Raw genomic sequence first — 14,511 nt, 5'->3', positions numbered from 1 at the left:
GGAGGTTTAGCGTTTTTTGTTCTTTTCATATCTTCAACTGATCAGATGAGGTCCACCCACATTAGGGAGGGCAATCTGCTTTACACAGCCTACCGATTTACATGTTAGTCTCATCCAGAAACACCCTCACAGAAACCACTCGGTAATGTTTGACCAAGTGTCTGGGTCAACTGTGGCCCAGTACAGTTGACATAAAATTAACCCCTACGGTGGGTGTTGTAATTGACTATTAGCCTCACCCTTTGAGTGAGTGCTTTCTTAAATTTTGTACCTTAGGCACCCTGCTTGCCATGCTAGTTTTCTATGGCTGCTGTAACAAATTGCCACAAACTTAGTGGCTTAACACAAATTTATTATTTTGCATTTCTAGTTCAGACATTCAAAATGGTTCTCACTGGGCTAAAATCAAAGTGTTGGCAGGGGTGTTTTCCTTTTGGAGGCTCTAGAGGGGAATCCATTTCCCTGGCCTTCCTATCTGTTAGGGACTATTCACGCTCCTTGGCTCCTGACCCTCTTTGTCCACCTTCAAAGTCAGCAATGTTAGACTGAGTCCTCACACTGCCGTTTCTCTGGTTCTCTCTTCCAATTTCCTCTTCTACTTTTCACAGAGCCTTGTGATTACATCAGGCACAGCCAGATAAACTGGGGTAATCTCCCCATCTGTAGTCAGTTGAGAGCAACCTTAATTCTCCATCGCCATGTAACCTAACATTTTCACAGGTTCTGGGGCATAAAATGTAGACATCTTTAGGAGAAGTGGGGACATTATTCTGCCTACCATACCTAGCTCACCCTTGTCCTAGTCCCTTCCCTTGGCAGCAGGGATAACAAGTCAGGCCCATTTCTGGGAGACAATGGCCTTTTGTGATTAATGGCTTTGGATGGAGCACTCCCCATCAGCCCTGCTGTAATTTACTTAGAATGGTTTAGCAGTCTAAGACATTCCTATTCCACCTTCTTTTCTTCCTCCCTCTTTTCCACAGTGGTCAGCCCTACATCATGGTTGACAGCTCTCCAAGCCATCTCCAACTCCCTTCCCATTTTCCCTCACAGGATTTTCTCCCCCCAAAAATCTTTTGCATGTAGTATTAGTTTCCTATCGCTGCTGAAACAAATTACCACAAATTTAGTGGCTTAAGACAACATAAATTTATTACCTTGTAGTTCTGGAGGTCAGAAGTTTAAAATGGGTTGGCATGGCCGGGCGCAGTGGCTGTAATCCCAGCACTCTGGGAGGCCGAGGCGGGTGGATCGCTCGAGGTCAGGAGTTCGAGACCAGCCTGAGCAAGAGCGAGACCCCGTCTCTATTAAAAATAGAAAGAAATTATCTGGACAGCTAAAAATATATATAGAAAAAATATATATAGAAATATATATAGAAAAAATTATCTGGGCATGGTGGCGCATGCCTGTAGTCCCAGCTACTCGGAAGGCTGAGGCAGGAGGATCGCTTGAGCCCAGGAGTTTGAGGTTGCTGTGAGCTAGGGCTGACGCCACGCCACTCACTCTAGCCCGGGTAACAGAGCGAGACTCTGTCTCAATAAAAAAAAAATAAAATAAAATGGGTTGACAGGGCTACTGTTCCTTCTGGAGAATGTAGGGGAGAATCTGATTACAGATTTTAGAGGCTTCCTGCCTTCCTGCGCCTCTTGGCACAGCATTACTCCAACTTCTGCTTCTCTGTCTCCTGCTCATGTCTCCTTCTCTGACTCTGACCCTTGTGATTATATTATGCCCATCCAGATAACCCAGGATAGTCTCCTTGCCTCAAGATCCTTAATTCAATCACAGTTGCAGAATACTGTTTGATCACATAAGGTAACATTCACAGGTTCCTGGGATTAGGATGTGGACACATTTGGGGACCATTCGAACTACCACGTGTCTAATCTCATTTTGGTGTCTACTTTTTGAAGGACTCAAACTAGCACAGTCACTTTAGCTAAAAATGCCCTCCTATGAGCTTCTATAGTACTCCCTAAACAACACTTAGACAATTCTAATTACTTCTGTGTTATAGATTGTGTACTCCTTAGAATATTTATTCACTAAGTATATTCCTAATGTTTAGCAAAAGTGTCTAGCATATTGTAGATGTTTAATAAGGAATTCTTCTTTGAAGTATATGAGTTAAAAAAGACTTTTGGAAAGAAAATTTGAGAGATTTCCATGATAGGAAATTTTTAACTCTTTGCTTGTCACAATATTGCCATTAAAAATTTGATGAGGCAAAAGGATTTGAGAATCAAATACTGTACTTTATATAAATAGAACCAATTCTGAGAAATCTCTGATTTAAATCCTATGTTGATTTAGCTAGCTAGGTTATATTTTATGCAATTTCTATAATTTTATGCAGTTTGCTGAGTTTGGTGTTATTAAAGAAACCCTTTTCACAGTTTTTTGAGTAATTTAGAAAGTCACTACAGTGTAGGAGATGCTTCAGTAATTAATATTAAATATATTCTTTATTATTATTGTGTAAAAAGATGCAATAGCAGATGATGTTAAAATTAATGAAAGTTCCATAAGGCCTACGGGATTGTAGACTGTTAAATCTAGAAATATAACGAGACCTGAAGAGTAAAAATATATTCATAACAAAAGGCTAAACAGGCCAGGCTCCATGGCTGACACCTGTAATCCCAGAGCTCTGGGAGGCCAAGGCAAGAGGATCACTTGAGCCTAGGAGTTTGAGGCTACAGTGAGCTTCGGGCACACCATTGCACTCCAGCCTGTGCAACAGAGCGAGACCCTCTTTCTAAAAAGAAAACAAAAACAAAAACACTAAACATAGATAACTACAAATAGAGAATCTGGAGACTGGGTAGACAGGGATAATTCAGAGCGTGACAAAGGTTGGAGAAGCCAGAGAAATATGAATTGAAGTGATATAGTGAAAAAGGTAAAAGCTGAGAAAACTTTGCTAATGAATATAAACTGAATATGTATTTCTGGGCTTGTTCTCTAAGGTTCATAAACAAAAACACATTTACATCAAGTGTGTTTATTTTTCATTTTAATCAAAACAAAATGGTTCTAACAAGATGAAGTTTGGTTGCTGATTTCTATCACACAAAAAAAGAGATCTCCAAACCATTTTGTTAATGGTGAAATGATGGTTGGCCTCACATATCAGTTTGATCTGTTTAACATTTGGATAATATCACAAATGAGCCAACATGTTTCAATATCCTGTTTTAATCTTTTTTTTGGCTGCATTTTACGCATTTCATAATCTGGAGTTGTATCGCTTATATGAAGTAAGCCTGCTGAAACCATTCGAGGACTTGAAAATTTTCCAGTGCAGTTTGCTTGTCGTTTGTTAACCTCCGGTGCAGTATATGGTCTTGCAGAGCGTTTTGTATGATTGTGGCTATCATCTGGGCTCTTTCCTAAAAGCCTTGTTCTTGATTTTACTTTTTTAAGATGATTAAATGAAGTCACATTTAAATCCTCGAATTTATCCGAACAATCCTAAATATTAAAAGATCAGATTGGTAAGTTAGGTTTCTTAGAAGTAGATTTTAAAATTTATAAGGACTAAAATTTGTAATAGCAACAGTTAAAGAATGAAAGCAACACGTTTCTTAGGTAGTCCCCAAATTCAAACTGTACACCTAATGCCTCCCTAGATACATCCTTAAAAACCATGCTTTTAAAAAGTCTTACTGTCTCAAAGTATGTTATTTCAAAAGAGATGGAAGCTATGGAACTGAAAACCAGAAAAATTTAAGGGAGCTGTCCTTAGGGGTCAGACTCCTACCAAAAGCTGGCCAATCTACTTAGTAATTCCTCTCGACCAAAATATCTCTCCCCCAACCCCAAATATAAATTATGAACTCTTATATTTTACTTTTTATATCACCCAAACTTTGATCTTTCATTCTTTAAAAATTAATTTAATAAATATAGGCCGGATACAGGGGCTTACACTTGTAATCCTAGCACTCTTGTAGGTCAAGGCAGGAAGATCACTTGAGCTCAGGAGTTCAAGACCGGCCTGAACAACAGCGAGACCCCACCTCTACTAAAAAAATAGAAAAAACTAGCTGGGTGTGGTGGTGTGCACCTGTAGTCCCAACTACTCGGGAGGCTGAGGCAGGAGGATTGCTTGAGCCAGGAGTTTGAGGTTGCAGTGAGCTATGATGACGCCACTATACTCTAGCCCAAGTGACAGAGTGAGACTCTGTCTCAAAAAGATTTTTTTTAAATTTAATAAATATCTTCTTTTACATATATATATATGGAGAGAGAGAGAGAGAGAGAGGGAGTGTGCGCAGCATCCAAGAATATGGTTGTCATGTTTACATTAAAAATAACTAATTTTGATGTGCACACCAAGGGTAAACCAGTAAAACATTCAGAAAAATAATTGAAAAGATACACACCAAAATAATAAAAAATGTTTTTTCAAATTTTCTATAATATGGCTATATTTTATAAATATAATAATCTACAAGTACCCTAAAAGGGTATAGCTCTATTAGTCATCTTTAAATTAGTGTAAACTTATTTCCTCAGAAGTTTGAGCAGTTTATCCCTTAACACTTTGCAAAGATAGCCACACCAAGGGAATGGGCTGCTTTGATTTTGAGACGTGGATTAATATAATTGGGGGGGGGGGGGGTCAGGGAACATTGGGCAGGATGAATAATTAGGGCAGCCAGAAAATATTTCCCAAAAAGAAGGTATAAAGCGTCTAAGGACAAATTCTACCTATTTTACGTTTTTGCCTGGGTTTGGAGAAGGCAAGGAAACATTCTTCCTCTTCTCTCTTATGTACATGGAGCAAATAGATAAGCCACATTAAGAGAATTTCTGCTACGTTAGTGAGTAATATATAATTTTTGCTTCACAGTTTATATTAGGAATTACTGGAGTGCCAATGGAAGGGCATGGGGACCCACACCACTGGTTACTTTTCTGGGTGCTCCTGCAACTCCATTTCTCTCTTTTCTGTTTTGATTCCTTTGGGAGATTTCTGGATTTTAGAAAATCAGATGAGTAAGTCTTTCTGATCATTTGACAAACACCCTCTTACCACTCAATTCACTGTCAACTTTATTAGAGAGAAAACTTTAGTAACAGTTGGTTAACAAAGGAAAATAAGGAGAACTCTATCTCTCTTGTCCACTTTGGGATAAGAGTTCTGAGATCCTAGATGATCTTTTACCATTTAACCTAAACACAATTTCTTGGGCTTGTTCTCTAAGGTTCATAAACAAAATTTTCTTGTGTTTATGTTAGATTGTATAATTTACTTAAATAAATGGATACTTATTTTGCTTTTGTTTGAAAAACAATGTTAAAGATTCCATTTGTCTAAATGAACTTTAGAAAGTTCTCTCTAAAAACTATGAACCCATCTTCTACTCTTTTTTCCTAGTGTATACAGATACATGCGTGCATACACACACTTGCTCAATACTAAATTGCTGAATTTAGAAAAGAAAACTCCAAAATTGAGAGATAAGCTATACTGATATTTATACCCTGCCACTATGTAGCTAATATTTTATCTATATAATATATAGTGTATGTAATATATAGTTATATAATATTTACCCTGCCACTATAAAGCCAATAATTTGCTTGACTGTGGAAAACAAATTCAAAGCAACTATTCTGAAATTAGATTTATTTTCCTATTTAAAGGGAGAATTATACACCATCCAATTGTCAATTTAATATCAGTTTTAGAACTCACGAGTTTTCCCAATATAGGTCATGCCTATTGTGCCTACTAATAAAGAAGACCAATAGTTCAAAAAATAATAAATCTCTTCCATTCCTAGTTTTAACTTTGCTTTAGAATGCTTTGTATAAAACCTAGCAGCATATTTACCCTTCTAATTGTTTTATGTTAATATTAAAAATAAATTTGGGGCCGGGCGTGGTGGCTCACGCCTGTAATCCTAGCACTCTGGGAGGCCGAGGTGGGCGGATCGTTTGAGCTCAGGAGTTCGAGACCAGCCTGAGCAAGAACGAGACCCCATCTCTACTAAAAATAGAAAGAAATTATATGGACAGCTAAAAATATATATAGAAAAAATTAGCCGGGCATGGTGGTGCATGCCTGTAGTCCCAGCTACTCGGGAGGCTGAGACAGGAGGATCGCTTGAGCTCAGGAGTTTGAGGTTGCTGTGAGCTAGGCTGACGCCACGGCACTCACTCTAGCCTGGGCAACAGAGTGAGACTCTGTCTCAAAAAAATAAATAAATAAATAAATAAATAAATAAATTTGAATTCCCACGTTTCTCAGCAAATGATATGGCAGAGGGGTGGTGGTGAAAGAAGACAAGACTAAGAAGTTAAATTAAAATTGCAAAATTCATAATCCAAAAGATTATAAATTTTGCATATCCCTAATTTTTAGCAGAATAACTGGCACATAGTAGGAGCTTCATATTCATTTACTGAAACAAAGATAATTCAGCTATGTGAAAAACACCTATATATTTATAGTTGTATCTCATGAAAAGAAAATCCCAGCTATGTTTCTACAGAATATGGACACTGCCAGAGGTTGTAGAGGTTGTGTCTTACAATAGCCTCTGGCTAATTTTATAGAAGGCTAAAATCCAGCCATTTTACCATAGGCAGGGCTGTGTGCTCTGGCTCAAGGCTGTGTTAGAGGAAAGGGCGCCCTTTTGTAATTCATGCCCCAAAGAGAGTGCCCTTTATTTATTTCATAAAACGGTACTAAGTGTGTTAACATTCTCTTCTCCACCCCCATTTCATGATTGTATTTTAAATCAGATGAAGTGATATTTACGTTTCAGGAGAATTTTTAAATTTGGAGGTCTGTATTTCTTGGGGACAATTAAAGCTACACACACACTTGCATGCAGACGTAAATACCCTAAAGTAAATTATTTACAGAACTTTGCCAAATACAGAAGTAGAACATTTAGAAAAACATTATTACATGTATAGTTTTTCTTGCAGTCCAGTGAAGCAATGTCTTTGGAACAGATTTCCTTAGATGAATTTTTGTCGCAGGCAGTGTGGTTGGTAGTATCCTAACTAACTTGTTAAATGACTTTTTTGGTTTGGCAACATAGTCTCTTTCTTTTCTGACCTTGGGTTTCAGATATTCTCTCTTCAATACTTCTGGGAGGAGGGATGGTTTTGAGTTGTTTTCATCTTCTACAATTTTATATTTGAACAATTGTAATTCAGGGAACTTGGCATATTTTTCATTGTAAATTTCATTTGCTTTTATATCATGAGTTTGTATTTCTTTTCTGTATTGTGCAAATGTTACTAAATGTTTTTTATTGTTGTTGTTATTTCCTTTCCATCTCTGACAATACTGGTCTTCTAGTTTTGATTTCTCCCCAGTCTCTGAATTGAAATGAGTTAAAGTGTTAATCTGCCAAGAGGGGAAAGTGAGTCTGTTTAAGCGTGCTTCATCTTCTCTTGGCATTTTTCGATTAGGAATTCCTGGATATGATGACAATACTGCTTCAGGTTTTTCCTGACCAGTCAACTTACAGATGTTAATATGATCCTTTTTTTCAAGTGGTGTCATTTTCAGTGTCCTTTCAAAGCTAGGTTTTGATTGAGTTGTTTTTGATTTACTACCCCAATTACATGGGTCTTGAATCTCTGTTTTACTAACAGAATTTTCTGCTTGAGGAAGATGCATGAAACCATGTTCTTTCCTTTGTTTCTTAAGCAATATATCCGTAGGTCTTTCTGATGATTTGTTTAATGGAATTGCCTGGGTATTTTTGTTGGAAAGAGGTACTTCTGTGAAACTTACTGTTTTAACTTCTTCAGGGTAATATCTTTTCTGTTCCTTAATTACTGATAAATTTTCTTTTAAATTGTATGAGGAAAAATACTCTTTTTCTTCCTCTCTAATCAATTCTGTTTCTCTAAGTTCATTCTCAGGACCCTTTTGTAAAGTGGTTTTTTGAGCAATTTTTGGATATTTATTTTGCTTTCCTGAATGCTCCTCTATAAAGTGACTTTCATCTCTAAAAGGTAAATCTGTCTTTACATATTTTAATGGTGTAGAACTAGAATTAAGACTATTTATATGCTGATTGATCCCCTCTAATTGCCTTTCTGTCATTAATCCTGATTTTGAAAGTTTTTCTATCAAAAGGCTCTGGAGGCATTTACTTAAATTGTCTTTTAGATTTAATACTTCATTTTCTGATAAAGCTATCAGATAGTTTTGTAGAGATTTAGTTAAGGGATATTTCATGCTTATTTCAAGCCTTCCGCCAAAACTCCCCTTTGAAATATCTTGTCCTAACTCATGAAAAGATACCGAGGAACATTTAGTTCTTAGAGAAGATATGTTTGAGTGTATAGTCTCAGATTCTGTCTCACTAAATAAACTGCTTTCTGAAAGGTTTTTTAGAAAATAGTTTTGGAGAATTTCATTTAAAAAAGATCTTAGCTTTATTTCTAAATGTTTATCTATGAAATTATGATTAAAATCATTTACAAAAGACATGATTTCTTTTACAGTTTCTGAATATTTCTCCTGAAAAACGTTTTGTCCTTTCAATTCTGCTTTCTCATTCATCAAATACAAATTTTGATAGATTTTTGGTAAGTCCTCCCTAGTGATATGTCCTGATTCTGAAAGTCTTTCTACAAGGTAATGCTGAATTTGTTTACTTAACTCAGATTTTAAATTTTTTACTTCTGACTCTGAGAGCTCTTCTAGAAACACACGCAGCTTTGGACTCAAAATAGGTTTTCTTTCTAATTTGTCTGTTTTATCAAAACTCCCTTGGATTTCTTCAAGATGTTCCGTATCATTTGGAAAAGGATGTTGAATTAGACTTTCTAATTCTTTTTCTGGTTGTTTTCTTCTTTCAGACTGATTATATTTGAAAAAAGCCTTAAAGATATTTTTTAAAAAGGATTTTAACATTATTTCATCTGACTCACTAAGTTTACCCATTAATGATTTAGCTAAATTTTCTAAAGTAGAACTTAGATCATTTTCTTCTCTATCAAACCACTGACCATGACTTGGCAAATCTGTTTCTTTATCTGATGTTGAATGATATCTTGAATCCTGTGGGAGTGTATTTTGGCTTTCCTCTAGAAGCTTAACTCCACTAACGGAAGAAATGTTACCTTTGGAAATGATGGGTATATTCTGCTCTGAAATAAGTTCTATTTTGCTTTTGATATCTGAATAATCCTTTGTAGAATCTTTTAGATTTTCTTCAGGAAAGGCTATCTTTGTACTCAGCATAGAACTCCCTTGGTGTTCTTTATCTAATTCTATCACTTTGATTATCCCAGATTCTAAAAGAGTGTCTAGAGGAAATGCTTGTATTATCTGGCTTACAACAGATTTCGCCTGTGGCAATTCTATTTCATCATCGAAGTTTTCATAGGGAACTAGAATACGTGATGATAAACTTCTCTCCCAAGGTGTGAGTAATTGATCCTGCAAGTTCATCTGTATTTCTCCTGACTCTTTCACTCCCATCTCCAATTGTGAGAAGTTTGGTGCAGTGAATATTTGTTTTATAGCATAGTCATGTACACTGCCACTTAAATCTGATTTGGGGCTAGATACTTCACTTATTAAATGTTTCTTTTTGAAACTACTCTTTTTTTTCATTGGAAAATCTATCTTATCAGCCTCTAAGTGTTTTTCAGAGACACGTTCTTTTACTTCTAGAGATTTTCCTGGTCTACCTTCTGAAAGTGAATCTGCAGGAATATTTTTAATTATTTGACTTAAAAGAGCCTTTGAATTTAAAATATCTTTTTCAGAAAACCAGCCGTTGAAATCTTGAATTTTTCCCAATACTCTGTCTTCCATACTACTTGATGGTTTATCACGAATGCTTAGAAGTGGAGAACTACTTTTCTTTCTTGCTTCAGTGTTCATACCAACTTCTTTAGAAAATAATTTGTCTGAAAGGTCTTGCAGATTTTTACTTAAAATTGACTTGAGTATCATTGATTGTTTTAGATTTTCTATATGGGAGGTAAGATTTAATGACTTTGAAAGGCACAATGTATTTGTATTTCCAGTCACTGATGAGTCTCTTTTGAAGCATGGTAAAGATCCACGTGGTAGGTTTTCTTTTAATTTATTCATAGAATCTACAGGCTTTATTGTGATGACAGGAGAATCATGGGCTAACTTATTCTTTGTGTCTAAAGCTTTTCTTGTGTTGATGGTAGGTTCATAGGCTGACTCATGCTTAGTTGCTAAAGGTTTCATTGTGTTGATAGTAGGATTGTGAGCTAACTTATTTTTAGTGTCTGAAGTCTTTATTGTGAAGCTATCAGGATCACAGGTCCAGGTTTTACTAGTAGGTACTGCAGTTTTTGCACGTGCTGGATAAGGAGGATCTTGGTCTTCATGCTCTATAACCTCTGCACTTAAAACATTTCTACATTTGTATATATCTTGGTCTTTCCTTTTTCTGACTGACATTTTTTTGTTTATCTTCCTTAGAAAAGGATCAAAACAGTCCTTGTTGAATTTCTGAAACTGCAATATTAAAGAAAAGGTAAGACATTGTGTAGCATTGATTTTGAATTTATAATAAATTGTCTAGTTAATTTTCTTTGAGCAATCTGTCAATTTATCTATTTATGCTCCTACCTTTCACAACTTATTCATATAAATATTTACCGTTTTAGTAGCAATGTAGAATTTTTCTTTAAATAGCAGGCAAGCAGTATATATCCCATGAAAAATATCATAAATATTCTCTAAATTCTGACTTAGGGGCATATATCATCTGCCTTTAAGTCTGAGAGTTTCAACAATGGTGATGAGCTTCACCCAGGACTTAACGTGTCACAGTAGAATACTGCTTTTTGATGCACACTATTTAATGTGTCAGAAATGATTAAGGGGGAGAGAACAGTATTAAAAACTTGGATTACAATAAAATTTCAGTGTAATATCCAGGGGCAGTTTTGTAGCTCTGGGATCAGGCTGTTCTATCATTGAATCAGCCTTCAGAATGAAGTTTCTTATCAAACCCTTTGTTCATAGAATTTCTGGTTACGCAACTGAAAAAAGAAAAATGTGGAAAAATCAGCCCAATATTTGTTTTCTTTTATTTCAACTTAGGTTGAGATTCATTAGGTTGGAAGTGGACCTAGAAATATGTATTTTTTTTTTTTTTTGTAGATAGCCACTTGTTTCTAATGAGTAGCCTAGTTTTGGAACTATTAAATTACATGAAGTATTGAATAAACCTAGTAATTAAATATAACTGATACTGGGGTAGGATAACTCAGGACTCACCTGAAAGTTTGGCTTCAATTCTATATATGCTGGTCCGGTATTTGGTAAATCGTATTCTTTTGGTGAAAAAGCCACCTTATAAAAGAAGAAGTTTTAATTTTAGACGAATTATAATGCAAGGATATTTCCCAAGATCATTTTATTCTTTCAATAGTTATTAAACATGTAAAAAATTTTAAAACCTAAATAAACATTTTTCTCATAACTACTATACTTTGCCAATTATCAAAGAAATATGTATATATATATAAATATTAGCTTCCTTGGTATTTTAATATTCACCCTATTGAATTTGTAAAGTCAAAATAATACACAGTAACTTCAAGCAGAAACAAAAGTAGAAATGAAATAGAACTGTCAGAACCAACGTAATCTGACTTTAAAAGGTTGTAAAATGCCTTTAGATAATAAATGGCAGCTAATGTTATACTGAAATGGCATTTTCAATGATTGTGAACCTGTCATTGTTAAATGAATACTTAAAACTGCCTGGTTGGATGACGTGGCTCATGCCTGTAATCCTAGCATTTTGGGAGGCCAAGGTGAGAGGATTGCTTGAGGCCAGGAGTTCAAGACCAGCCTGAGTAAGAGTGAGACCCTGTCTCTACCAAAAATAGAGAAATTAGCCAAGTGTGGTGGTGCATGCCTGTAGTCCCAGCTACTTGGGAAACTGAGGCAGGAGGATCACTTGAGCCCAGGAGTTGGAGGTTGCAGTGAGCTATGATGATGCCATTGCACTCTAGCCTGGGTGACAAAGCAAGACTCTGTCTCAAAAAAAAAAAAAAAAAAAGCCTAAAAGAAACTGGTGCTAAATCAAGGTATGTATCATAGGAACAATTATAGAATCACAGAATCATTGAAGTTTTAGACATGAAGGCACATTTAGAGATAATCTAGTCCTAGTTCTTAATTTGCACAAGAATCTGAAGCTAAAGTTCCTTGTTCCAAGTAACCCAGAAAATTAGTAGCCTGAATCCTAGGTATCCTAAGTTTTCATCGGATGCTTACTCCACCACACAATCAAGACAGCAATGAGGGAGACTGAGTGGCTTTCGAAGCATCATAATGTGCATCCACACTAACAGCTCATACAGAGAAAACTCGACACCATCTCTTTATAGAACACTCAGTACTTCAAACCACTTTCCTATACATTATGTCCTTTAGTCTGTAGAGGGTTCATTTACACAGTGTATCCAGTTAATTAAAATAATGATTCAATGAGTGATATTTTTAAAAGAGACACTTTTGGATTATTTCAAGGTTTCATTATTATCAGGCAGTTAATAACATGACCCTAATTCTTAAATCTTCAGTGGCTTCCTACTTTTGCTGTCATTCATTGCACTCACACACTGACTAAATTATCTCTGCAAGTTTCTGAACATTCCCCAGTATAGTTCTCTCCTCCAGCCAAATGTGTCTAACTCTGAATTCTTGAAACACATCCTGTACTTCCACACATATTTGTGTTCATTTTGTTTTCCTTTGCTTGAATTTCCCAAAATCTCCCTTAAAAATAGCTTAAATTCTAACATTGAAACTTCATTACTTTAAAGAAATTTAATAAAAAATAAAAATAAATGAAACATATATGATAAAGAAGTAGGAGAACCAATAGTAGAAAACTATGATTTAATTTTTGTAAAAAACAAAACAAAGACTGCCCCCTAATATAAGCATGGAAAAATGTGTGAATGCTAACAATTATTTTCTCAAGGGAGTACTTCTGGAGGAGAGGAAGGAGGGCATTATTAATTTTTATTCTCTGCATTATTGATTAGATAACCATATAATAACTTTTGTAAGTAAAAAACTTCAGTAAAGTTATATTGGGGGGAAATGCTCTAGGTATTCATCTTAGGAAGCTGGGAAAAGACAACACAACAAACCGATACAGGAGCTTCAGGGGAGTACTGCATGTGTGGGTCTACTCTCCTCTAACCCAAGGTTCTAGTATATTAACAGAAAATATTATTTCAAAAAGGAAAAACTCATGGCAATACTGGAAATCAGTAAGGTGAGATACCAGGATCTAGAAAGTTTGAGAAAATTCAGAAACCATTAAAGTAGACAGAATTGACTTAATGGAAAAACTCAATAAGGAAAACCAGCTTTAAACATCAGAAATCAGGTGGGCCTGAGAAGCAATAAATTCAGAGTCAGCATATACAAAGAGAATCTTATCGTGGGGTAATTTTCGTAGTTATTAGTTAAAAGAGCTGTGTTGGGAAGAGCTGGATCACTTGAGCCCTTCTTCAGCACCACTCTCTTTCTCTGTGCACGTGGAGCATACACTGCTGCCGGCATTGTCTTTCCCCAGTCACCCACCCAAACACCAAATGACTGTTCTCTAAGGAAAACCTGGCATCCGCCTCCGCAGTGGTCTCAAATGCGTTTTGGGCCTTGACAGAGAAGCAGAGTAAAGCTTGCTGAAACTCACGCTTCCACATCAGATAATGGAAGGAGGATAGAAAGAGAGGAAAGGAAGTTCCATCCAGGAGAGAAATACACTGGTTCTTCGGAAACGTAAGGTCCCCAGCCATCCTTCCTGCCCTCTTCCATCCCCTCACTCCCTTCAGGGAAGCCTGGTGCTTACACGGAGCATATCTACACAGTCAACGTTTACATTACAAACATGATCAAAGTTCCCAGACATACGAGGAAAATCAATGCGTGTAAGTGAAGAATCAATAAGAACAAACAGAACTAACTCCAGAGTAAATAGAGAGATTTCTGAGGAATGCAGGGGGATGGTGACTCTTGGACAAGGTTCTAAATAGTATCTTTAGAGATATTCAAGAGGATATTGATTTCCACTTAGCTATATAATAATCACCTCAAATTTAATGTATACAAAACGTAATCCTAGATTATCACCACCCCGTACCCCCTAAAAAACAAACCCTTGGTCTTTCTCTGTTTCTCCTCATCTCAGTTGATGATGCTGCCAGCTACTGAATTGTTAGGCCAGAAACCTGAGTGATCCTTTATTCCTTTCTTCCTTCTCCTTTCTACAACTAATTCAGCATTAAGTCCTGTGGCTGCTACCTGCAAAATATATCACGTATTCAATCACTTTTCACCATCAGCCTCACTATCACTACAAGCCACTGTCATCTCCCCAAGCAATAGTAGCCTAAGTAGTATCCTCTTGCTCCCTGTTACAGAGACTGCTGTTTGCTTTCCCAAAACATATTCTTTCAAGAACCTCAATTTTTTTAAGAACCTCAATTTTTAAGGGAGCAGAA

At 36.2% G+C, this 14,511-nt stretch overlaps 1 protein-coding gene across 1 annotated transcript in view; it reads right to left on the bottom strand.

Annotated features, from left to right (window-relative positions):
• Positions 1-3,135: 3,135 nt before the first annotated feature.
• C2CD6 (C2 calcium dependent domain containing 6) overlaps positions 3,136-14,511 on the bottom strand; it is a 130,660-nt gene continuing 119,284 nt past the window's right edge. The window contains exons 14-17 of the mRNA XM_069474219.1: positions 11,261-11,335; positions 10,208-10,492; positions 6,932-10,105; positions 3,136-3,477 (exon numbers count right to left, since the gene is read on the bottom strand). Of these exons, the coding sequence (XP_069330320.1) occupies positions 3,136-3,477; positions 6,932-10,105; positions 10,208-10,492; positions 11,261-11,335 (3,876 nt within the window). The remainder of the gene's footprint in view (positions 3,478-6,931; positions 10,106-10,207; positions 10,493-11,260; positions 11,336-14,511) is intronic.

This window comes from Eulemur rufifrons, chromosome 1 (genome assembly GCF_041146395.1).
Source record: "Eulemur rufifrons isolate Redbay chromosome 1, OSU_ERuf_1, whole genome shotgun sequence".
NCBI classification, from domain to species: domain Eukaryota; kingdom Metazoa; phylum Chordata; class Mammalia; order Primates; family Lemuridae; genus Eulemur; species Eulemur rufifrons.
This window is presented reverse-complemented; position numbering and strand designations above follow the sequence as displayed.